Consider the following 27,162-nt stretch of genomic DNA (forward strand, 5'->3'; position numbering starts at 1 on the left):
CAACCAAAAGCTTAAGCTTTTGGTTGAGTTGGTTCCTTGACATGGTATTAGAGCCAATGTGACAAAAGGTCACGGGTTCGAATCTCAACCACCCCTCATTCAAAGTGGAATATTGAGCACCATGTATGAGGAGAACATGTGTTGCATCCACACTTCTAGCCCAAAGGGCTCTCGTGTGAGGGGGCGTGTTAGAGTATATAACATATCCTGGGGCTTCAACCATAAGCTTAAGCTTTTGGTTGAATTGGTTCCTTGACAAAAAGCGATTCAATATAATCAAAGGAATAAGTTGAGGCCTTCTATATCTTCATAGAGATTCTAGACTAAGGATCATTCATAGATATTTCAAAGCAAGTAACATTGCTGGATGAAAATCTCAATCCAAAGATATCATATTTTGGCCTGGCTAGGATATGTAGAGGCACCATAGAAAATGTTGACACCAAAAGGATCATTTGTGGACTTGATCACGTACTGATTCTTGATGCCATAAAAGTGTTGGTTAGGATTATTGGTGACTTGTGTTACCAAGTAACCAAAACATGATTAAAGTAAATTAATTATTTTAGTTAGTGAAGAATAGAAGAGGACAAAAATTCATATGTGATTGGTTTCTATGGAGTAAATATTAACATGTGAAGGTTGAAAGAGGATGAAATCAGTCCTAGGATTAATATATGAAGCATCGGAGACCGTGGGATGCATGAAAGAGAAAAGTCAAGCAAGAAATGAAGACAGTAAGCCACTGTCCTAGGTGCTCGACTGACCACTCGCCCAAGCAGCAGGTCGAGCGACCTTGTGTTGCTCTCTGTGCGTGTCTGCTGCCACTGGTATCATTGTTAGCTGCTGTCCCCTTCATGTTACTGCCACATAATGGCCTTGAGGGTCTTGTTTCCACTACATATACCCTTATCCTAGTTCATAATAGGGTGCACCAAAAGTCTCACATCTAAGAGCAACCTTACTTGCTCAAGTATACTCCCATTTTAGCTCCTCTCTTCCCCACACTAATACTCCATTGTAATTCCTCAACTTTGTATTTTATCCTTTAAACACATTAATATAAATCCTAGGCTAGATGGTGGATGTAGCCCAAGAATGATGAACCACCTTAAATACTTGTCTTGACTATTTATTTCTTATAGTCATTCATTATATACTTGCATTATTTGGTTCTTATACTTGACACAACACAGACACACACTTAAACTTCATACTTGTGATCCTTGAGTGAGGTTAAAGCCTCTCCTTTCAGTGTTGATGCCATAAAAGGCTCCAACCTAAGTTTCCAGAGACCAGGTATGGAAAGTCGGATATATACAACCTTTCTTTGATAATAACAAAGAGATTGTTTTGATTGACCCTTAGTATCAAACATGATTTGCAAAGTGAACATGGTAAGACAAGTCATTTTACTAGAGTATCCAAAACCAAAATACTCTTTTGTGCAGATTATAGATTATGTGTTTATAAATTAACTTCTGTGTGTATTTGGTTTTAGGATTGGAAATTATGGAACGAGGATCACATTTCATCAATGATTGATCAGATGATTTTGGAGACGGAGACATTTATAAAAGAGATTTTAAGGTGCATTCAAGTTAGATTGTTGTGTGTTCAAGAACTTCCTGAAGACAGACCAAGCATTACCATGGTGGTTTCTAAGACAACCAGGATTTACACAATGAAGAAATGCAGATCAAGAACATATCCATGTATGTAGTTCTGCTAATGATGTTACAATGACTGCTTTAGATGGTAGATATCAAATATTTTGTGCATAGAGTTGTGATATATGTGTAATGATATAATGTGATACATCACCCAAGTTTTTATGTAATAAAAGGATAAGAAAATTCATTGAGCTCAATGTCGTTAAGTGGCTTTCACGTGAATTTCAACATCAGTTGAATTTCATCCTGGCAAAGACTAATAGGTTTTTTCGATTGCCCTTGATAGCAAACATTATCTGCAACTTTATTTAAACATGAAGCATGCATTGGGTGTTGGCAAATGACCGATAACTGTAACAGTTATAAGTGATTGGAGTGACGAATTTGACTAGCTAACTTACTAATTTTGAATCTACTACTATAAGTAGCTTGTTCAAAAATAATTTTTTCATAACAATTAACTGTTTCAACCAAATAATTTACCAAACACTAGAATTAGATGATTTGACTATTAAACTTTCGATTTTTGCCAAAATAACCCATGATCTAAAAAAGAAATTAGAGTGACAAATACAAAGAACTGTAGTAAAATGAATCAGAGCAACAACAGTGCAGTTGATGGACAAACATGGAGTAGTATATCATCGTTGGATTCTGCTAACATGTTTTCTTTCAAAATAGTATTTCTAACTGTTCTAATCTTCATATAGGGAATTTGCATATCATTTACGATTTTCGTTTTAAAATATTTGCAACTGATTGTGACATGTTGCGTGGAAAAATATCACTATTAGCTGTAACTATTAGTTGGGAAAATTTGTAACGTCCCAATTCAAAGATGAGAAAGTTCAATTCATATATGGAATTGAGAAAATATGATCATGGAGCTTACAGGAGTTGACGTTGAACAATTACCTTCAACGCAAAATTGTCATAAGCATAAGCAGAAGTAATAATATTGTCAACTGATGAAATTTCATTTACTCTTCCTTACTGTACGTCATAATACAATATGTCTTCACTCTAATGCCATATGATTCATCTAGATTGTGATTCAAAGTTGTCAAATGTCTAATATATGCAACCGTATCCTTTTTTATAATAAAGATTTTGTTTCCGATTAATGCACACATGGGCGAAACTACGATACTAGTATAGGGTGGACTAAACCTCACTACTACATGCACGCCGAACCAATTTGTGTAATATTTTTTCGTGTTCTATGTTACAAAATGACTCGGGCCGTAGCCTAAGTAGATTCGAGTCTAGATTTCATTGAATGGATACAAGCTTGATTATTCGTGTTATTAGTCATTAAGAGAATAGATGAAACAACTGATGAGAAAAATGTATGTCCTTTCTATTCTGTAGCTATAGTTGGTCAATTAGTCAGCAATTTACAGCTGAAAAATGCTTCTTAAAGTAGTTGACAACAATCATCATGGCCAAAATTTTCCAATTTTTCATAGTCCATAGAATATGAGCCATACAAGGAGCCAAACCAGACAAGTTGCTGTAATGCGCACTAGCACTACAACACACAAACTAAACATCTGACTAAGATAGGCTTATACTAAGAACAGACATACTATTTGGGTAAATACATTTGTAAATTGTAAATTTCATCATATGAAAAAAATTTTGTGAATATTATGGATTATCTGAGAATCGAGTGTTGTCTCGAGCATGTACTAGGAGTGAATATAATTGAGTAATAAATATTGTTTCTTGAAATATTTTTTTTTTAAAGGATCAAGTCTCCAATTTGAAATATTATTTCTTGGTTAAGAAGTAATATTTAAGTAATAAATTATTTGATACTTCCAAAATAATAGCCCCAAATAATTGATCTTGGATTTTAATAATTGAATAAAGTCAAACTTCAAGAAGTTTTACTTAAAATAAACTTTATTGACATTCCCTTTAATAAAAAATATTGCTAACGTCACAACTTAAGATAAAAAATTGCAGTATTCAATATGATGATTTCAACAATATTGATTAGTGTCTAATCAATTGATTAATCTCATTGAATTTGGCTTTCCAATTTTAATTGGATCATTGTAAAGTAGTATTATTAGTCTTCTTATATAAATTAAGTATGGAGTTATTGGTTGAGATGAAGCATGGTTAGACCTTATATGGTCTAAGCCAAGCAGGCTGGCTTAAATACGGTACATGTCGACTTGTCAAGTCTGACCTAACATGACTTGCTTAAAACCCGTCAAAAATCTATATTCATCCCGCCCCATTTATATAATAAAGACCCTGTTTCAAAGTCTGATGTGTTTAAAACTCGCTTGAAAGAGTGTCCGCTCACAGTCTCCAATAGGCCTCGAGTGCTTGAACCATTGCCACTTCTAGTTAGATACTTATTCAAGATCCAAGACTGATAATAATTAATTTAATCCCTTATTAAAATTAAATACAGTTAAGATATGCTTTATAAATGTAATAAAAAGATAGACCAAAAAACTTCAACATGATTGTAGTCAGACTGATGAGTTGTCACATGACAAAGACAATAAAAGAACATAAGTTAAGATTAGAAATACTTGCTCCATTGCTGCATTTTGTATTTTTATCTTTCTCATCTGGTTTTCTACATTTTTCTAATAGAAATAGTTTCCAGTTTCCACCACTTTTTTAAATTCCTATATGGGAATTTCTTCAATTTTTTGATATTGTCAACTTTCTTTCCAAATTTGCATAGTCCAAAGACTAGTTGCTGTAATGTGCACTAGCACTACAAGTCACAATCTGAAAAGCTAATTAAGATAGATTTATTCTAAGAACAAACATACTATTTGGGCAAATACATTTGTAAATTTCATCATATGAAAAAGAAATCTTATGTGCATATTATGGATCATGTGCACATTCTTGTTCTCTTTCTGTCTTGTTTTATGATATGTAATCTGGGTTCCTCTCAAGATTACATTACAAAGACTCAATTTCTTAGTGATCCAGGAACAATACAGTCTAGAAATGGTACTTTCAAACTTGGGTTTTTCAGCCCCATCAATTCGACTAATCGTTATGTTGGGATATGGTATAACATCAAATCCGACTTGTTGGAAATTGTATGGGTAGCTAACAGGAATAATCCAATCACTGATTCTTCTGGGGTGCTCAAAATATCCGAGGATGGAAATCTTCAACTCTTAAATGGACAAAATAAAACCTTTTGGTCTTCTAATCTGACAGGAAATGAGGTAAACGAAACATATGCACAACTTTCAGAAGATGGAAATTTTGCCCTGCATTCAAATACTAGTGATGCAATGAAATGGCAGAGTTTTGATCATCCTACAGATTCATTAATTTTGCTTCAGATGAAGCTTCCTATTAACGAGAGTCAGAATGATAAGCAAATATTGTTTCGATCATGGAAGAACGTTTCTGATCCATCGATTGGTAACTTTACAGCTGGGGTTAGTACTCATTACCCTCTTCACTTGTTTATATTGAATAATGGTCGTCCTTATTGGCGTAGTAATGCATGGGATGGTAATGTATTTTTTGGAAAAGATTCAGATGTTAGTATTTCTAGCGACAATGAAGGAAGAGCGTACTATGGATTTTCCTTTGGAAATCAATCAAAACTACAACATGCTGTAGTGACTTTTGATGGTAACCTTGTGTTAAAGCAATGGAATGCTGATACTCGAAAGTGGGAGATTTTGTGGCAGTCTCGAGAATCTGAGTGCGATGAGTATAGCAAGTGTGGAGCATTCGGGATTTGTAATCCAAAAGCATCTCTGATTTGTGATTGTTTAAAGGGGTTTGTGCCAAGAAACAAACAAGAATGGAGCAGAGGAAATTGGACTAGTGGGTGTGTTCGGAAAACAGTATTGCAGTGTGACGGTAACACTAAAGGGAAAACTGCAGACACGTTTTTGAAGTTAAGGGATACGAAATTACCAGATAGTGGCTTCTTGGTTTCGACAAATAGTGAAGACGAATGTAGGAGTCAGTGCCTAGGAAGATGTACGTGTTTAGCTTATTCTTATATATCAAATTCTGGCTGTATGACTTGGAACAATAGCTTGATCGACATTCAGACTGGTGCTTCTAAAAGTTTAATCAATGCTAAGGGCGTTGATCTTTCGATTCGTTTAGCTCCTTCAGAATTAGGTGCATTTTCCTGTTTTGAATCTCTTCTTTTTGTGTTGTGCTCATACTACTTACATTGCAGCATCAGTTTTTATTAACATATTTATCATTAATCATGATTTTGTTGTTAATTCAGATAAATCTGATCAGCCGCAAGGTAAAGATCCTAAAAAGAAAATAATTCTTTTGGTAACATTGCTTATTGGAACAGCTACTATTGTGCTCATCGTCATGTTCTGTTTATGGAGGCGGTTGAGTAAAAGAAATGGTGAGTTTTACCTCTTCTTCTGCACATTTTATTAGGTTTTATATTAAGATAAAATCTTGTACATGTTAATAATATCTCCATGAGAAAACTTTTTGTTAATATAACATATCTTGGAGCCTTAATCATTAGCGTAAGCTTTTAGTTGAGTTGGTTTTTGACATGGTATCAGACCCAGCGTGACAAGAGGTCACGGGTTTGAATCTCAACCACCTCTCATGTAAAGTAGAATATTTAGGACTAGGTATAAGGAGGAGCTGTGCTGCATCCATAGTTCTAGCCCAAAGAGGTCTCGTGCGAGGTGGCGTATTAAAGTATATAACATATCTTGGGGCCTCAACCATTGGTTGAGTTGGTTCTTTGACACTTATCTTTTCCGGGTATTTTTGCTTATGAGATAGTGTTGTAGGACTAGCAAGATTGATGAACAAGAAGGCGCGAAGGCAGAACTCGAGGCATGAAGATGTAACAAGTAGGGAATTTGGAGATTTACCAATGTTTGAATTCGAAAAATTGGCTAGTGCTACTGATCATTTTCAGGAAAAGAACAAGCTTGGGAAAGGTGGATTTGGCCCTGTATACAAGGTAACTGATGAAACCAATTTTCTGTTACCCTTTGTTCTTGTGTGTTAATTTGAACAGATAATTTAAAGCTATGATGCTTATATTTGCAGGGAAAGTTAGAAGACGGTCAAGAGATAGCAGTTAAAAGACTTTCAAAAATATCGGGACAAGGCCTTCAAGAGTTTATGAACGAGGTTTTAGTGATCTCAAAACTTCAACATAGAAATCTTGTGAAGTTGTTAGGCTGTTGTGTTGAAGGAGAAGAAAAACTGCTGGTTTATGAATACATGCCAAATAAAAGCCTAGATGCACTTCTCTTTGGTAAATCTTAATTGTTTATGACTATAAGTGTTTGATGATCTTCTCATTAAACATAGATAGGCTAACACATTATTTCATCATTAGATTTAAGTCATAAGAAGCTTCTAGATTGGAAGAAACGATTCAATATTATCTTAGGCATATGTCGAGGACTTCTTTATCTTCATCGAGATTCTAAATTAAGGATTATTCATAGAGATCTAAAAGCAAGCAACATTTTGCTGGATGGAAATCTAAATTCAAAGATATCAGACTTTGGGATGGCAAGGATATTTGGAGATAACGAAGTTCAAGGGGACACTAAAAGGATTTGTGGCACCTAGTGAGTTCCTAGTTCCTACTCATAGATTCATTTTCAAAAATTTAACATCATTTAAGTGTTTGAGACTTTGAGTGTACAAGAATAAACCATTTACCTAATTTGTACTTCTTGTGTAGTGGCTATATGTCTCCTGAGTACGCAATGGAAGGGCAATTTTCTGAAAAGTCAGACGTGTTTAGCTTTGGCGTCTTGCTACTAGAAATTGTCAGTGGGAGAAGAAACAGTAGTTTCAGGGACGAGGAGTCTTTAAGTCTCTTATGCCATGTAAGAAGATTTCATTTTCAATTTACGTCCCATGAAAAATACTCTCTCTGTCTCTTTTAGATTGCCCTGATAGTGATATATCTTCTTAGAAAGTATCACTACCGCAGGCAATCCTAAAGGGTCAGACGACTAGATGAGTAGTATCCTAAAACGCCCATGTACAAGGTTTGTAATAGCCATCTAACATTTAGCTATATTTCAATACGTTTTTAGGCATGGAAATTGTGGAACGAAGATGATATTTTTTCGTTGATTGATCCAACAATTTCAGAATCGGTCTATCTAACAGAAATATTGAGGTGCATACAACTCGGCCTGTTGTGCGTGCAAGAATTCCCTCAAGATCGACCAAGCATTTCCAATGTTCTTTGCATGATTGAGAATGAAATGACTGTGCTTCCACACCCAAAACAACCTGGCTTTACACTAAGAAGAACCTCTTCTGGTAAACCAACTCCACACTATGGTCATGAATATTGTTCTAATTGGATTTCAGTTAGTTCCTTCACTGGTCGATAACACAAAGACAGCAATTTGGTTACGATCACTATCTAATTAGACCTGTGTAATGGGCTGAGTCTAGTTAAGAGCATGTAATCCAGCATGCTCAAAAAGGATCAAACCCGTTAAATTGCTAGTTGCTACATATAAATGGTGTATTTACTTAATATAATTCAAGTTTTGTATATGAAAACATTTTAGTCAAGGATATATGGATAAGCTTTCCTACATGAAAAATAGTCTTATTTTTTTCTTTGGTGAATTAATATTGACGTTTGTTCGTTGTTACTCCTCCGTCTCTCTGAATTTGGTATATTTATTTGGATATTATATAGTAAATTCAAAGGGAACGATGGAGTGTTGTTAATTGTTACTATTGTTTTTTATCATTTACTCAACAACTTGGAAACATACTCAAAATTGCATCCTTGCTGAATTGCAGCTTAAGGTATTCTTGTATTGCCTATAACTTCTAATTTTTATGCATTAGTCATTGATCTAGTAGCAATTCAACATAATCCTCATATTTTGCTCCTTTAAGGAAATCTCCTTTAGAAGTATAAAGTTGCAAAATAACGTAAATTGGGTTTTTATTACTTAGTTAGAGCATGTATTAGGAGGAACCTGAGTTTGATTTTCGCTAGCCATTTTCCTACCCCATTAGGACATCAGTATAACAAGTAGGTCTGATTAGTTTCCCAACCCTAATCAATGTAAAGCAGAGTTTTTTATTTTTTATTTTTTTTTTTTAAATCAGGATAAGGCTAGGAGAATCTCCTATAAATAAGGTGTTATGAATAGTAGTATACTAATGTGATTATGGGAGTATACTAATGTGTGACTTGAGTGCACTTTAATGGGATGAATTCATGAGGGTGACTCTTGGTTTATTGGTAACTAAATGGGTGTAATTATGTGTGGAATATTGATGAAGAATTATGGGTGTTAATGAGGATTAATGAAGAATATGTAAGGGTTGATTTATGATGCTCGAACAAAGTTGCTGTCAGAAGAACTGAAGGGTCGCTCGACCCACTCGCTCGACCGAGCGAGCCAATTTGGTGGGTCGAGCGGTCAGACAAAATGCCCCAGATTTTGACATTTCTCGCTCGACCGAGCGAGCTCCCTGTTCCGGTCGAGCGAAGTCTCTGATATGCATGGGATGCTTGTTTTCGACCTTTCAACTCCTTAGAGTTATTTCTTAGTATTCATTAACCAAAATTAACTTTGTATTTATGTGAGCCATTCATCTTCAAGTACCTAGTACTATAAATAGGGCTCTTATACCCACACTTCAAGTATGAGAAACACATCAAACACAACCCCTAAGCCAAACACATAGCCTATTGTTGTTATCTCTATCTCAATTGTAATTCTTCATATTGAAGTGTTGTTTGTATTCTTTTAATATAATATAAACATAAACTACACACCACGGAGGACGTAGCCATCATTGGGTGAACCTCCTTAAATCTTTGTGTCCTTGTTTGTTACTTTGTCAAACTTATTTTTGCTCATTGTTGTTTGTTCTTAACATCGTAAGTATTTGGCGATCGTTTTCATAAGGGGATGGGTAAATTCATTATTTTTAAAATTGGTGATAATCAAATCCTTGTCACATGGTGAAAGAGTAAGTTTTCAACCACTAAACCAACTCATAATTCTCAGGAGATTATATCTTAAATAAATATCAAGTATTCTTTAGAAAATTCTTATACCCATTTGAAATATTACTTCTTGGTGAACAAGTATCATTTAAGTAATAATTTATTTTGATACTAAGAAAGAATGAGTAAACACGGTTATTCGAAGATAAATAATTCTAACTAATAAGCCCAAATCCTTGATCTTGGATTTTAAAAAAGTTGAATAAAGTCAAACTCCAAGGAGTTCTACTTCTTAAAATTATTTCTAATGACTTTTCCCTTTAATAAAAAATATTGCAAATGTCACAACTTCATATAATATGCATTATTCAATATGATGAATTCAACAATATTGAATAGTGTCTTAATCAATTGATTAATCTCATTGAATTTGGTTTTTCAATTTTGAATTGATCATTGTAAAATATTATTAGTCTCATCGTGTAAATTTTTAAGTGTCAGAATTATTGGTTGAGAACATAGTCTAAAACAATGCCGTATAAAGATTTTCAAATTTATCGAACATAAATTACCTATTACCTGTATTGTAAAGGTGTAAAAGATCACGTTTTAGGTTGTTTTAAGCAATATATTATGATTTTGGCCGAAATTTAACGATACGATAATTGCATCACCCCCGTATTACCATATCCGTTTCCACAAGACCGTTACTGTACTTCTGCACCAGGGTTGAGAAGCATAAGACCTAGCTGAGTTGGGGAGAGTGAAGCATGGTAAGACCTTATATAGTCTAAGCCAAGCAGGCTGGTCTTAACATGGTACATGTCGAGTCTGACCTAACATGTCTTGCTTAAAGCCCGTAAAAAATCTATTCTCACCCCCCATCCATATAACAAAGACCCGTTAAAGTCTGACGCGTTTAAAACTTGCTTAAAAATAGTCGGATCAAAGTCTCCAATAGGCTTCGATTGCTCGAACCATTGCCACTGCTAGTTAAATACATATTTAAGACCCATTATGGGGGATGAACCTGTATGAATCATCCTAGACATCAATAATGTACTTCCATAAAACAGCATGAGTTGATAGACCAAGTCTGATAATAATTGAATTTAATCCCATATTGAAATTAAATACTGTTATGATATGTTGTATAAATGTAAAAAAGTAGACCAGAAAATTCAAAACATGCTTGTAGTCATACTGATGAGTTCACACATGACAAAGACAAAACAAAACAACACAAGCTAAGATTTGAAAACTTACTCCCACTACTGCATTTCGTATTTTTATCCATCTCATCTAGTTTGCTAAAATTTTTCTAATACAAATAATTTCCACCACTTTCTTTAATTCGCATCCAGAGTTTTCTTCACTTTTTTAAAACATTTTTGTCTCATATACCCAACAAAAACTACTACTTAATATATATGCCGAACCCTTTAGTAGCAAACTCAAGGCAACAGATGAATATATACATGTAAATATATGACTAATACATAAGCTCATATATGGCTGATATTAGTTCTAGGATCAATCAAGAAAGGCACCATAGAACAAATTAAGCATTCATATATGCATAAAGACTGACATATTATAAACCTTCTATGATATGGACACTTCTGTTCTATTTCTGTCTTGTTTTTCTTTGTTCTTTTGTTCAGCTTCAGCCAATATCACAACCACTCAATTTCTTAAAGACCCAGATGAATTAATCTCTTCAAATTCCAATTTCAAGCTAGGGTTTTTCAGCCCTCCTAATTCGAGCAATCGCTATGTCGGAATCTGGTACAATAAGCTTGATTCTAATGTACTTAAAGTCATATGGATAGCCAACAGGGAAAACCCACTTAACAACACTTCTGGGATGCTCAAAATATCAGAAAATGGAGATCTTCAGCTCATGAATGGACAAAATATCATATGGTCAACAAATACTGCACATAATCAGAAGGTAAATAATTCAGTTGCTCAAATTCTTGATAATGGAGACCTTGTTTTACTAGCAAATATCAATGGTGTTCCCATTTGGGAGAGTTTTGATCATCCTATAGACTCGTTACTGTCGCGTATGACAGTAACTGTTACTGATCAAAACACGACCACATCGAGAAAACTTACATCTTGGAAGAGCTTCTCAGACCCTTCCACAGGGCGGTATAGTGCAGGAATTCGTCCTGCAGGTATACTTTCCGAAATTTTCATCTGGGATGGTAATAGTCCGTATTGGCGATCTGGACCTTGGAACGGTCATGTGTTTATTGGTGTACCTTCTATGTACTATTTTGCACTTTTCGATGGATTTCGTTTAGAAAATGATCATAAAGGTACCATAAGTTTATACTTCTCTACAGCAAGCCAAAATGCAACAGAACACTATGTTCTGACTCATGATGGATTATTGGAGCAGACTAATTGGGACAGTAACAGCAAAAACTGGACTGTTATATGGAAATCTCGAGAATCTGACTGCGATGTGTATGGTAGGTGTGGTGAAAATGGGATTTGTAACTCGAAGAATTCGCCTATATGTAGTTGTTTAAGGGGGTTTGAACCAAGGAATGAGCGAGAATGGAGTGAAGAGAATTGGAGTAGTGGGTGCAGACGAAGAACATCGTTGCAGTGTAAGAGTATAGAAGGTGAAAGGGATGAGTTTTTAAGGTTAGGGAATATGAAAGTTCCTGATAATGCTGAGTGGTTGTTCTCACAAGATGAAGGGCATTGTAGAAGTCAGTGCTTAGGAAATTGTTCTTGTTTAGCTTATGCTTATTATTTAGGTATTGGGTGTATGGTGTGGAACAAAGGCTTGGTTGATTTGCAGGAATTCTCTTCTGTTGGTGTTGATCTTTTCGTTCGTGTGGCTTATTCCGAGCTAGGTAAGCACACATTAACTTCTCGTTGTACTATTTTATGAGGTGGTTCTGAGCATATGTACAAAGGGCCCGACTGCATAGTGATTGCTTTTGCTATAGTGTAATTACTTGTTTATAGGCCCAAAGTTTTGAAAACTTAAATGAGTAAACAAAGCCATAAAATTTATTGCATATTTTTGCTCAGCTGTCGTGTTTTATATCCATATTCAATTTAATATTAGGTTTCATTTTGGTCATAATTTTTCATAATAAGGCCGCATCACCGTATCGTGGTCATATTGTAAAGGGTTTTAGTTTACCGTGATCGGCTGCAAAATTATACGTATTGGCCGTGAAATCTATTTATCGTAGGACTTCATTTACTAACTTAAACTTTTCATTGACATGAATCTTCTTTTACATAGTCACAAAAACATACAAGTTCAAATCTAACCTGTATAAGTCGATGGTTGGAACTCCAAGATATATTAATCTCCAGATATGTTTTTACTTGTATGTGGAAGGACCAATTGTCAATTGAAATTGCTGATTTTGCAGAACAAAATAGTAGCAGATTGATAATTATTTTACCAATCACATTGGTCTCTGGAGCAATTATATGTGCCCTTGTGCTGTACTGTTTATGGAGACGGATGCAAAGGCAGAATGGTATTAATATTTTCCTTTAATCCATTAGGTTTTTTCTGCATTTATAGATTTTTTATGATACTAATAAATAAAAGTGAATGTTTTTTTTTATCATGCAGAAACAACTGAAATCAGCAAGAACACACAATTACATAGCAAATCAGATTTTAGTGAATTGAAATTGCAAGATGTACTTTTGTTTAAATTTGAAGAGTTGATAGCTGCAACAAATAACTTTGATGATGATAATAAGCTGGGGCAAGGTGGTTTTGGTCCTGTATTCAAGGTAATGTTTAGTTATGTTTTTTAAATCCGATCACTATATTTTTAACTTAAAATGTATTTTTATGATAAGAACTGACTTAAATGTATCGCTGAAATTGCTATTGATTGTGATATGTTGTAAAAAAAATGTCACTTTCCGTAAAATATGTTAAAAATTATTTTACAACAAATCTAAACGTTCAAACATGGGTAAATTAAAAGAAGCTTCATTTTAAACCAAAATTATAAAATGTTTTAATAAATTACCTGAGTCTAGTCTATACTTAAACATGTGCTTAATGATATTGGAGTAACAAAATAATATATAAATATTTGTTTTTAGGGAGATCTAAAAGATGGACAAGAAATCGCAGTTAAAAGACTTTCAAGAGCATCGGGACAAGGCCTACAAGAGTTTAAGAATGAAGTAGATGTCATCTCCAAACTCCAACATAGGAACCTTGTTAGATTACTTGGTTGTTGTGTAGATGGGGAAGAAAAAATGTTGGTCTATGAATACATGCCCAATAAGAGTTTGGATGCATTTCTTTTTGGTAAGTTCCATATATTTTAAAGCCAATGAAAAAAGTTTTTAATTTTGGGAGAATTTACATATTGTTATTTTCTTCGATATAATGAGTTCATCAGATCCACAATCTCGACAATTTCTTGACTGGAAGAAGCGCTTACATATTATCGAGGGTATATGTCGAGGTCTTTTGTACCTTCATAGAGATTCGAGATTAAAAATTATTCACAGAGATCTTAAAGTAAGCAATATTTTATTGGATGAAGATCTCAATCCCAAAATATCAGATTTCGGAATGGCAAGAATATTCGGGAGGAAAGAAGATCAATGCAACACTAGAAGGGTCGTTGGCACCTAGTAAGTATCTATCTATCACGACATTACTTCATGACCCTAATGCTATTTAATGGCTCCCACCTAGATGCAAGAGTAAAGCTTGAAAATAAAAGTTAAAAGAATCGAAAATATATAAAGTAAATGTATATGAAAAAATATAATTTGATGAATGGGCTTGACTTTTGAGCTTATATAACTACATAGGCAACTCTAGTAAAAACAAAACACGAGTATTTGCTTCTAAATAGACTACAACGTTTAAATCCCTATACAATATTTAGTTTGTATATCGTACTATTATTGAACCACCGACTTTCTACTACTTTAGTAATATTTGAGTACATAATTCAACATCAAAGGGCCAAACATAAAAGGCCTAGAAGGGTTGGTGTTAGAATAAAAGAATAATATTCTATTTTGAATATTATCCTTATTTAGCTTAGCTTATTATATCAAGTAAATATTTTAGTACAATTCGATTCCATGATTATAGCAGAACAAATCTCATATACATGGAAGGAATAGGAGCAGAATCCGCCCACAATCAAGGGCTTTTGACTGTACAAATACAATTGATTATTCAATAGTCAGGCAAGGAACATTGCTAATTCTTACATGGTATCAGATTAAAGGTTCCGACCTTCGTTCTTCTCTCTAATATTCTTCTTTCTACTCTTCTGCTGCTAATTATGACTCCTTCTCCTAAATTTCACCCGGCTTTGACAGTCACCAATGTCAAGTCTCTTATTCCTATTGAATTAGACACTGAAACTGGAATGTATCATTCATGGGCTGCTCTATTTAAAGTTCTTGTTCGAGTCCATGACGTCTATGAACACATCATACCACCTACAACAGCAGAGGCAATTGCCGCCTATGAAAAAATAAAATCCGATGACTTATCTCTTTGGAAACGTCTCGATGCGGTGGTACTACAATGGATTTATGGGACTATATCCAATAATCTTCTTCTTGCAATTCTCCTCAAGGATGACTCTGCTCAAGGGGCTTGGTCTCGTCTCGAGTCCATGTTCCAAGATAATAAAGCTTCACGTGCAACCCATCTTGAAGAAGAATTATCTGATATCAATTTTGAAAATTTCTCCTCCATTGATGCTTACTGCAATCATATCAAATCATTGGCGGATCGTCTCGCCGAGGTTGATGCTCCGATCCCAAACTGTCGTCTTGTTCTCAAACTCACCGGTGGTCTTCCCGAGGCATTTTCCGGCACCGTAGATTTTATTCAAAATCAAGAACCATTGCCTACGTTTGAAAGTTGTCGTTCACGTCTAAAACTTGCGGAGCGAACCATTAAAAATCGTCTGGCAAAAGAAGGTAAGGCCGGTACCGTTCCACAGGCTGCTCTTGTCACCTCCACCGCCGGCCACCAAGAACCTGCTGGAAACAGAAACATTTCCGGAGGAGGGCATCAAAAATGGAAAATGGAAAATGGACATAGGTTCAATACTAGAAACTATAGAGGAAAGAAACCCAGCCCAAAATTTAATCCAAAATGGAAGCATATGCCGGCCCAAATGCAAAATGCTCCCAGCTGGCAGCAACATCCATGGGCTTCGTGGGCCCTGTGGATGTCACAATGGCCTGTTCCCCCTCCATGCCCATATCCTTCTTCTCCATGGGCTTCTAAAAATGCTACAGCTAATATGGGCCATAAAAATTCTGGATCCGGCATCCTCGGCCCACGCCCTCAAGCCTTCTCTGCAATAAGTCCCGCAAATTCCTACTCTCCAACTGATATTGAAGCGGCCATGCAAGCACTCTCTTTCTCTCATACGGATGGAAATTACTACATGGATACCGGTGCAACATCTCATATGACTGCGGATCCAGGTATACTTTCTCCTTATTTTAATTCGAGCATTAAAAACAATAACATTGTTGTCGGTAACGGTCATTCTATTCCAATTGTTGGTCATGGAAGTACTACTTTACCCTCCCCATTTCCACCATTTACCTTAAATAATGTTTTGCATGCTCCAAAATTAATAAAAAAACCTTATTTCCGTTCGTCAATTCACCACTGACAATATGGTTTCCATTACATTTGATCCTTACGGGTTTTCTGTCAATGATTTACAGACGGGAATCACACTCCTGAGATGTAACAGTACCGGTGCCCTATATCCTTTGTTCTCTAGTAGTCAAGCCAACTCTCCAGTCAATCATACTTTTACTGCTCTCTCCCCTGAGCTATGGCATAATCGCTTAGGACATCCTGGAACTGCAGTTTTTAAATCTCTATGTAATAAAAATTTAATTGACTGTAATAAGGCTTGTAAATCTTATTGTTCCTCTTGTTCTATTGGAAAACTTTCTAAATTACCTTTTTATGATTCTGTTTCGCACACTATTTTTCCATTTGATATTATTCATAGTGATCTTTGGACTTCTCCCATTACTAGTTCATCTGGGCATTGTTATTACGTTTTATTTCTTGATGATTATAGCAAATATCTATGGACATTTCCTATCTCTAAAAAATCTCAAGTAAAACATTTATTCAAATCTTTTTTCTCTCTTATCCATACTCAATTTGAACGAAAAATAAAGACTTTTCAATGTGACAATGGTACCGAATACATTAATGGCACTTTTAAAGAATTTTTTGATCGTCATGGCATGTTATTCCGTCTTTCTTGTCCTCACTCCTCTCCCCAAAATGGCAAAGCAGAACGCCACATCAAATCAATAAACAATATCATTCGGACCTTACTTGCACATGCTTCCTTGCCACTTTCTTTTTGGCATCATGCCTTAGAAATGGCCACTTACCTTCTAAACATTCTTCCGACCAAAATCTTAGGGTTTAAGTCTCCAACTCAAATCCTATATCAATGTGATCCAATTTACTCGGAAATACGTGTTTTTGGATGTTTATGTTTTCCTCTTTTTCCATCTACCACTATAAACAAATTGCAAGAAAGGTCCACCCCTTGTGTCTATCTTGGTCCCGCTAAAAATCATCGTGGCTCAAAGTGTTACAATATGTCAAATGGTAAAATAATCATATGTCGCCATGTGAAATTTATTGAAACCGAATTTCCTTTTGCTAGAAACCACAAGCCAAATAAACAAGACTATAATTTTCTAGACACTAATCCTATTCTACGTCATTTACCACACCAATACACCCCACATTCATCTGGCACTGTTAATGCTGAAACCGGCCCAATACCGCACGATTCAGCGTCCCCCAATAATGCTGGATCACCGACTCCAGGCCCAATACCTTCCTCTCCTACTGCTCCTCCCCAGCAGCCCAGTCCACCGTCTCCTACTTTGATTCAAAGTGGGCCAGTTACCTCTTTCAACCCACAAAATACCAATTCATCCACATCCGCCAATTCATCTATCTCCTCCAATTCAAATTCCCATATTATGACTACTAGAGCAAAGAATGGCATCTACAAACCAAACACAAAATTTTTTCATAATTTAGCCGCCATACATACACCTTCCATCTCTCCCATACCCAAGGACCCAGTTAGTGCTCTTCGTGACCCCAATTGGAAAAATGCGATGTTAGATGAATTTAATGCTCTAATTAAAAATAAAACATGGGAATTAGTACCTAGACCTAAAGATGTGAATGTTATTCGATCTATGTGGATTTTTCGGCACAAAAAGAATTCTGATGGTTCTTTTGAGAAGCATAAAGCCCGTCTTGTAGGTAATGGGAAAACACAACAACAAGGCATTGACTGTGATGAAACATTCAGTCCGGTTGTTAAACCGGCCACCATTCGCACCGTTCTTAGCATTGCTCTTTCCAAGTCATGGCCAATACATCAGTTGGATGTCAAAAATGCTTTCTTACATGGTCATCTAAATGAAACAGTCTACATGCATCAACCTATGGGGTTTCGCGATAAAAGTCGCCCAGATCACGTGTGCTTACTGAAGAAATCTCTTTATGGTCTAAAACAGGCTCCACGGGCTTGGTATCAGCGTTTTGCAGATTTTGTGACGACTATTGGTTTTTCTAACAGCAAATCTGATCACTCTTTGTTTATTTATAGACAGCAAAACGATATGGCTTATATCCTATTATATGTTGATGACATCATTCTTACATCCTCATCTGATCATCTACGACAACATTTTATGACTCTTTTAGGTACAGAATTTGCTATGAAGGATCTTGGTCCCTTAAGTTACTTCTTGGGAATAGCTGTGACTCGTACTAATAATAGTATGTTCTTATCTCAAAAGCAGTATGCTTCGGACATTATTTCTAGAGCTGGCATGTCTAATTGTAGTTCTTGCAAGACACCTGTTGACACAAAACCCAAACTTAGTGCCTCTACAGACTCTCCTTTTGTGGATCCTACTAAGTATCGTAGTCTTGCAGGCGCTTTACAATATCTTACTTTCACCAGACCTGACATTTCATATGCAGTTCAGCAGGTTTGTCTTCACATGCATAATCCTAGGGTTGAACATATGAATGCTCTGAAACGTATTTTGCGTTACTTACAAGGCACTCTATCCTTTGGTCTACACTTATATCCATCCTCATTTCATACCCTCATATCTTATTCTGATGCTGATTGGGGTGGGTGTCCAGATACTAGAAGATCAACATCCGGTTATTGTGTATTTCTTGGAGATAATTTAGTTTCTTGGTCGTCAAAAAGACAACCCACGTTGTCTCGTTCTAGTGCCGAAGCTGAATATCGTGGAGTAGCTAATGTGGTATCTGATTCTTGCTGGATAAGAAACTTGTTACTTGAATTACATTGTCCTATACGGAAAGCTACCTTGGTCCATTGTGATAACGTGAGTGCTATTTACTTATCTGGAAATCCGGTACAACATCAACGCACCAAACACATTGAAATGGACATTCATTTTGTTCGTGAAAAAGTAGCCAAAGGTGAAGTACGAGTTCTTCATGTTCCTTCTCGATATCAAATTGCAGATATCTTCACAAAAGGTCTACCCCGTGTACTATTTGATGATTTCCGGTCCAGTCTGAGCATTCGAGAACCTCCTGCTACAACTGCGGGGGTGTGTTAGAATAAAAGAATAATATTCTATTTTGAATATTATCCTTATTTAGCTTAGCTTATTATATCAAGTAAATATTTTAGTACAATTCGATTCCATGATTATAGCAGAACAAATCTCATATACATGGAAGGAATAGGAGCAGAATCCGCCCACAATCAAGGGCTTTTGACTGTACAAATACAATTGATTATTCAATAGTCAGGCAAGGAACATTGCTAATTCTTACATGGTATCAGATTAAAGGTTCCGACCTTCGTTCTTCTCTCTAATATTCTTCTTTCTACTCTTCTGCTGCTAATTATGACTCCTTCTCCTAAATTTCACCCGGCTTTGACAGTCACCAATGTCAAGTCTCTTATTCCTATTGAATTAGACACTGAAACTGGAATGTATCATTCATGGGCTGCTCTATTTAAAGTTCTTGTTCGAGTCCATGACGTCTATGAACACATCATACCACCTACAACAGCAGAGGCAATTGCCGCCTATGAAAAAATAAAATCCGATGACTTATCTCTTTGGAAACGTCTCGATGCGGTGGTACTACAATGGATTTATGGGACTATATCCAATAATCTTCTTCTTGCAATTCTCCTCAAGGATGACTCTGCTCAAGGGGCTTGGTCTCGTCTCGAGTCCATGTTCCAAGATAATAAAGCTTCACGTGCAACCCATCTTGAAGAAGAATTATCTGATATCAATTTTGAAAATTTCTCCTCCATTGATGCTTACTGCAATCATATCAAATCATTGGCGGATCGTCTCGCCGAGGTTGATGCTCCGATCCCAAACTGTCGTCTTGTTCTCAAACTCACCGGTGGTCTTCCCGAGGCATTTTCCGGCACCGTAGATTTTATTCAAAATCAAGAACCATTGCCTACGTTTGAAAGTTGTCGTTCACGTCTAAAACTTGCGGAGCGAACCATTAAAAATCGTCTGGCAAAAGAAGGTAAGGCCGGTACCGTTCCACAGGCTGCTCTTGTCACCTCCACCGCCGGCCACCAAGAACCTGCTGGAAACAGAAACATTTCCGGAGGAGGGCATCAAAAATGGAAAATGGAAAATGGACATAGGTTCAATACTAGAAACTATAGAGGAAAGAAACCCAGCCCAAAATTTAATCCAAAATGGAAGCATATGCCGGCCCAAATGCAAAATGCTCCCAGCTGGCAGCAACATCCATGGGCTTCGTGGGCCCTGTGGATGTCACAATGGCCTGTTCCCCCTCCATGCCCATATCCTTCTTCTCCATGGGCTTCTAAAAATGCTACAGCTAATATGGGCCATAAAAATTCTGGATCCGGCATCCTCGGCCCACGCCCTCAAGCCTTCTCTGCAATAAGTCCCGCAAATTCCTACTCTCCAACTGATATTGAAGCGGCCATGCAAGCACTCTCTTTCTCTCATACGGATGGAAATTACTACATGGATACCGGTGCAACATCTCATATGACTGCGGATCCAGGTATACTTTCTCCTTATTTTAATTCGAGCATTAAAAACAATAACATTGTTGTCGGTAACGGTCATTCTATTCCAATTGTTGGTCATGGAAGTACTACTTTACCCTCCCCATTTCCACCATTTACCTTAAATAATGTTTTGCATGCTCCAAAATTAATAAAAAAACCTTATTTCCGTTCGTCAATTCACCACTGACAATATGGTTTCCATTACATTTGATCCTTACGGGTTTTCTGTCAATGATTTACAGACGGGAATCACACTCCTGAGATGTAACAGTACCGGTGCCCTATATCCTTTGTTCTCTAGTAGTCAAGCCAACTCTCCAGTCAATCATACTTTTACTGCTCTCTCCCCTGAGCTATGGCATAATCGCTTAGGACATCCTGGAACTGCAGTTTTTAAATCTCTATGTAATAAAAATTTAATTGACTGTAATAAGGCTTGTAAATCTTATTGTTCCTCTTGTTCTATTGGAAAACTTTCTAAATTACCTTTTTATGATTCTGTTTCGCACACTATTTTTCCATTTGATATTATTCATAGTGATCTTTGGACTTCTCCCATTACTAGTTCATCTGGGCATTGTTATTACGTTTTATTTCTTGATGATTATAGCAAATATCTATGGACATTTCCTATCTCTAAAAAATCTCAAGTAAAACATTTATTCAAATCTTTTTTCTCTCTTATCCATACTCAATTTGAACGAAAAATAAAGACTTTTCAATGTGACAATGGTACCGAATACATTAATGGCACTTTTAAAGAATTTTTTGATCGTCATGGCATGTTATTCCGTCTTTCTTGTCCTCACTCCTCTCCCCAAAATGGCAAAGCAGAACGCCACATCAAATCAATAAACAATATCATTCGGACCTTACTTGCACATGCTTCCTTGCCACTTTCTTTTTGGCATCATGCCTTAGAAATGGCCACTTACCTTCTAAACATTCTTCCGACCAAAATCTTAGGGTTTAAGTCTCCAACTCAAATCCTATATCAATGTGATCCAATTTACTCGGAAATACGTGTTTTTGGATGTTTATGTTTTCCTCTTTTTCCATCTACCACTATAAACAAATTGCAAGAAAGGTCCACCCCTTGTGTCTATCTTGGTCCCGCTAAAAATCATCGTGGCTCAAAGTGTTACAATATGTCAAATGGTAAAATAATCATATGTCGCCATGTGAAATTTATTGAAACCGAATTTCCTTTTGCTAGAAACCACAAGCCAAATAAACAAGACTATAATTTTCTAGACACTAATCCTATTCTACGTCATTTACCACACCAATACACCCCACATTCATCTGGCACTGTTAATGCTGAAACCGGCCCAATACCGCACGATTCAGCGTCCCCCAATAATGCTGGATCACCGACTCCAGGCCCAATACCTTCCTCTCCTACTGCTCCTCCCCAGCAGCCCAGTCCACCGTCTCCTACTTTGATTCAAAGTGGGCCAGTTACCTCTTTCAACCCACAAAATACCAATTCATCCACATCCGCCAATTCATCTATCTCCTCCAATTCAAATTCCCATATTATGACTACTAGAGCAAAGAATGGCATCTACAAACCAAACACAAAATTTTTTCATAATTTAGCCGCCATACATACACCTTCCATCTCTCCCATACCCAAGGACCCAGTTAGTGCTCTTCGTGACCCCAATTGGAAAAATGCGATGTTAGATGAATTTAATGCTCTAATTAAAAATAAAACATGGGAATTAGTACCTAGACCTAAAGATGTGAATGTTATTCGATCTATGTGGATTTTTCGGCACAAAAAGAATTCTGATGGTTCTTTTGAGAAGCATAAAGCCCGTCTTGTAGGTAATGGGAAAACACAACAACAAGGCATTGACTGTGATGAAACATTCAGTCCGGTTGTTAAACCGGCCACCATTCGCACCGTTCTTAGCATTGCTCTTTCCAAGTCATGGCCAATACATCAGTTGGATGTCAAAAATGCTTTCTTACATGGTCATCTAAATGAAACAGTCTACATGCATCAACCTATGGGGTTTCGCGATAAAAGTCGCCCAGATCACGTGTGCTTACTGAAGAAATCTCTTTATGGTCTAAAACAGGCTCCACGGGCTTGGTATCAGCGTTTTGCAGATTTTGTGACGACTATTGGTTTTTCTAACAGCAAATCTGATCACTCTTTGTTTATTTATAGACAGCAAAACGATATGGCTTATATCCTATTATATGTTGATGACATCATTCTTACATCCTCATCTGATCATCTACGACAACATTTTATGACTCTTTTAGGTACAGAATTTGCTATGAAGGATCTTGGTCCCTTAAGTTACTTCTTGGGAATAGCTGTGACTCGTACTAATAATAGTATGTTCTTATCTCAAAAGCAGTATGCTTCGGACATTATTTCTAGAGCTGGCATGTCTAATTGTAGTTCTTGCAAGACACCTGTTGACACAAAACCCAAACTTAGTGCCTCTACAGACTCTCCTTTTGTGGATCCTACTAAGTATCGTAGTCTTGCAGGCGCTTTACAATATCTTACTTTCACCAGACCTGACATTTCATATGCAGTTCAGCAGGTTTGTCTTCACATGCATAATCCTAGGGTTGAACATATGAATGCTCTGAAACGTATTTTGCGTTACTTACAAGGCACTCTATCCTTTGGTCTACACTTATATCCATCCTCATTTCATACCCTCATATCTTATTCTGATGCTGATTGGGGTGGGTGTCCAGATACTAGAAGATCAACATCCGGTTATTGTGTATTTCTTGGAGATAATTTAGTTTCTTGGTCGTCAAAAAGACAACCCACGTTGTCTCGTTCTAGTGCCGAAGCTGAATATCGTGGAGTAGCTAATGTGGTATCTGATTCTTGCTGGATAAGAAACTTGTTACTTGAATTACATTGTCCTATACGGAAAGCTACCTTGGTCCATTGTGATAACGTGAGTGCTATTTACTTATCTGGAAATCCGGTACAACATCAACGCACCAAACACATTGAAATGGACATTCATTTTGTTCGTGAAAAAGTAGCCAAAGGTGAAGTACGAGTTCTTCATGTTCCTTCTCGATATCAAATTGCAGATATCTTCACAAAAGGTCTACCCCGTGTACTATTTGATGATTTCCGGTCCAGTCTGAGCATTCGAGAACCTCCTGCTACAACTGCGGGGGTGTGTTAGAATAAAAGAATAATATTCTATTTTGAATATTATCCTTATTTAGCTTAGCTTATTATATCAAGTAAATATTTTAGTACAATTCGATTCCATGATTATAGCAGAACAAATCTCATATACATGGAAGGAATAGGAGCAGAATCCGCCCACAATCAAGGGCTTTTGACTGTACAAATACAATTGATTATTCAATAGTCAGGCAAGGAACATTGCTAATTCTTACAGTTGGCCTTGCAAGCTTTGCCATCACCTAGGTGGGAATTCAAGTTAAATTAATGTATACACCTTTATTCTTGTACATAAAAATAAAGATGTTTTGAAGGTATTCTACACAAAGTACATAAGATCGACTTTTCTTGTAGTGGTTACATGTCTCCGGAATATGCAATGCAAGGAAGGTTTTCTGAAAAATCAGATGTGTTCAGTTTCGGAGTGCTGCTCTTGGAGATTGTAAGCTGTAGAAAGAACACATGTTTTAACGATGAAGACTCTTTGAGTCTCATTGGATATGTAAGCTACTTCTAGCTAGCTACATACTATTTCAAAATATTGAGTGTGTTTGACAAATGACTTTTTTGTTAGTTGTTCTGTTGACTTTTGATTTTTGCCTTTTCAGTTCGATAAACAGCCAAATGTATTTGTTGGCTTTTAAACAAACTGAAAAATGCTTTTAAAGCCTAAATCAAAAGGCTACTATTTGTAGCTTTTTTTATTAGCTTTTTGGTCTACTTTTTCCCAATAAACAAGCAAAAATCAGACAACAGTCAACCCTCAATTGCCAACACCTCCATCGTATTTGTGGAGTACATACTACTAACAATAATGTATTGTGAATGTTTTTTAGGCTTGGAAATTGCGAAATGAGGATGATATTCTTGCACTAATTGATCCAACCATAAACATTCCATGCTTCCAAGGAGAGATTTTGAGGTGCATTGAAGTAGGATTGTTGTGTGTTCAAGAATTTCCTGAAAAAAGGCCATCAATTTCAACAATCATTTCCATGCTTGATAGAGAAATTACTGATCTTCCACAACCAGTGCAACCAGGATTTACATTAACCAAAGATTATTATTATCCCAAAAGACCTCTCCAAATCTGTGTCCAAGATCAATATTGTTCTGTCAATAATCTTACTCTCACATCCCACATTAGTGCTCGATAACGATGATATCGCAATTCATTATAAACAGTGGCGGATCTTCACTTTGACCGGTCAAAGCCAGGTCTCCGATAATTCTTTTCCGGTGCTTAAAATTCTTACTTGACCTCAGAATATTTATATACAACTAATAATTCAATTTTAATTTTTATTAAGTTGATCACCCTATAAAAATTTAATACTAGTCATTAAGCTAAATATAGGTAGCAACTCGTGTAGTTTTCATTACATTTTATCATTTAAGATTGAAATTCAAATCGTGAAATTATAATTATTTTTGTACATAAAACAAAAACTTATTTTGGGTTATTTTGGGTCTCCCATAGGCCATATAGGAAAATTGGGGCTCAATCTCTATACAAAATTCAATATTTTTATCTTTAATAGATAGAACCCAACAAAGACAAGAAAAATATATTCAATAAAACGAAATCCTCATAATTAGGTAGTAAGAAATTATAATTTATCATTATATATAATCATGATTATTTGGATCGAGTCTTTCATACGTGTAAGAAAGGAAAATTGTTCTCAATTGTTGACGTTGAAGCATAACATCTTAAAGCGTTATTTTCTAGGCCTTAATTTTAATTCACCAAATCACTTTAGTTTAGCAATAATTAAATTTGTTTAGTCAAACTCAATATTTTTACACTCAGATATTAGTTTGAGGGAAAGGATTAGCTAGTGTAGTGGTTGACTATTAGATTTTTTTGGTTGACTTTTTAGCTTAAGTTGGCCAAACAATTTAAAAATAGTTTGATAAGTGATATTTAACCTATTCTTTCTCTAATGAACAACAACTAAAAAAATAATTATATTATCAAATATTTTAATAATTGCTAGTTTTTCAGTCAATATTTTCAGCTAATTAAATCAGCTATATACTTCAGTCAAATAGGCCAAATATGTCTTTTCATGGGAGATTACTTTTCAATTCTTTTGAACCATTAGGAGTTGAGTCGAGACATAGATGATAGACTTCCCTAAAAAATACTCTATAAGAGTTGATATGTGTAACAACTCCCTGAAGAATAATACACCTAACCAGGCCAAATTCAACCCAATAGGTCATTCTCACATTACCTTTTTCAAATGAGACAGTTATTTTGTACGTATTTTGATATTTATAATTATTTATCAATAATTTTTTGCATTGTATTACCTTCATTTTAAAATACTTATAATTGATTATGATATAGTTGATGGAGAAATATCATTATCAATGACAAGTATAATGAAAAAAAGAAGTATATGAAAAAGTCGATCCCCAAATAGAGATTTATGTCCAATATTTTGTCTAATCACTCCAAATTAATAATATAATCTAAACTAAATATTCAACATCTTAATAAATTTGTTATTTCCTCCGTTTAAATTACTTGTAATATTGGAAATTATGCACTATTTATACATCACTCTTAATTTATGATTAATTTTTAATCTATAAGTTAAAGTATAGTCAACCAAGATCTTGTTTGATTTGTCTCAAAGCAAAAATTGAATATCAAAATTTTATAATTTTTTATAATACATAATTAGAGATATTAAAGATTGAAATAGCGCATTAAATTGCAAAAAAAAAATATTACAAGTAATTCGAAAAATATATGTTATGTTTAAAATTTTGGACTTGAGAGTTCTATAGATAAAGAAAATATTCAATACTCCTAATATCTTGTGAATGAATAAGTTATGAACAAAAATAGAAAAATATTCAATACTCCTAATACTTTGTGCATGAACAAGTTATGAACAAAAATAGAAAATTTTCAATACTCCTAATATTTTTGATAGAGTAAGTAATGAACCAAAATAGAAAATATAATATATTTTAATAGAAGTACAAATTAGATGATAAATCTTAATTCAATATAACTAAAATTTAAAATAATTTAATATTTATCATCTCAAAAAAAATTAATTTATATAATATTTTTTAAAACCACTAATTAAAATTGAATCATATAACACATTAAATTATGGAACGTACATTAGAGATTCTATGATTTTTTAAATGGATAGTGTCGAGTTTAATTGGATTTTTTAT

At 35.4% G+C, this 27,162-nt stretch overlaps 1 protein-coding gene across 1 annotated transcript; it reads left to right on the plus strand.

Annotated features, from left to right (window-relative positions):
- The first annotated feature begins 4,252 nt into the window (after positions 1 to 4,252).
- LOC130815776 (uncharacterized) lies at positions 4,253 to 25,267 on the plus strand. Its single transcript, XM_057682257.1, has 15 exons — positions 4,253 to 5,810; positions 5,926 to 6,057; positions 6,464 to 6,639; positions 6,729 to 6,939; positions 7,024 to 7,261; positions 7,378 to 7,525; positions 7,739 to 8,043; positions 8,228 to 8,336; positions 11,237 to 12,509; positions 13,044 to 13,154; positions 13,253 to 13,419; positions 13,741 to 13,951; positions 14,046 to 14,283; positions 24,313 to 24,460; positions 24,795 to 25,267. The coding sequence occupies exons 1-15, from the start codon at positions 4,511 to 4,513 to the stop codon at positions 25,113 to 25,115; spliced, it is 5,088 nt and encodes a 1,695-aa protein (XP_057538240.1). The 5' UTR covers positions 4,253 to 4,510; the 3' UTR covers positions 25,116 to 25,267.
- Positions 25,268 to 27,162: the final 1,895 nt, after the last annotated feature.

Source organism: Amaranthus tricolor, chromosome 6 (assembly GCF_026212465.1).
Source record: "Amaranthus tricolor cultivar Red isolate AtriRed21 chromosome 6, ASM2621246v1, whole genome shotgun sequence".
Taxonomy (NCBI): Eukaryota; Viridiplantae; Streptophyta; class Magnoliopsida; order Caryophyllales; family Amaranthaceae; genus Amaranthus; species Amaranthus tricolor.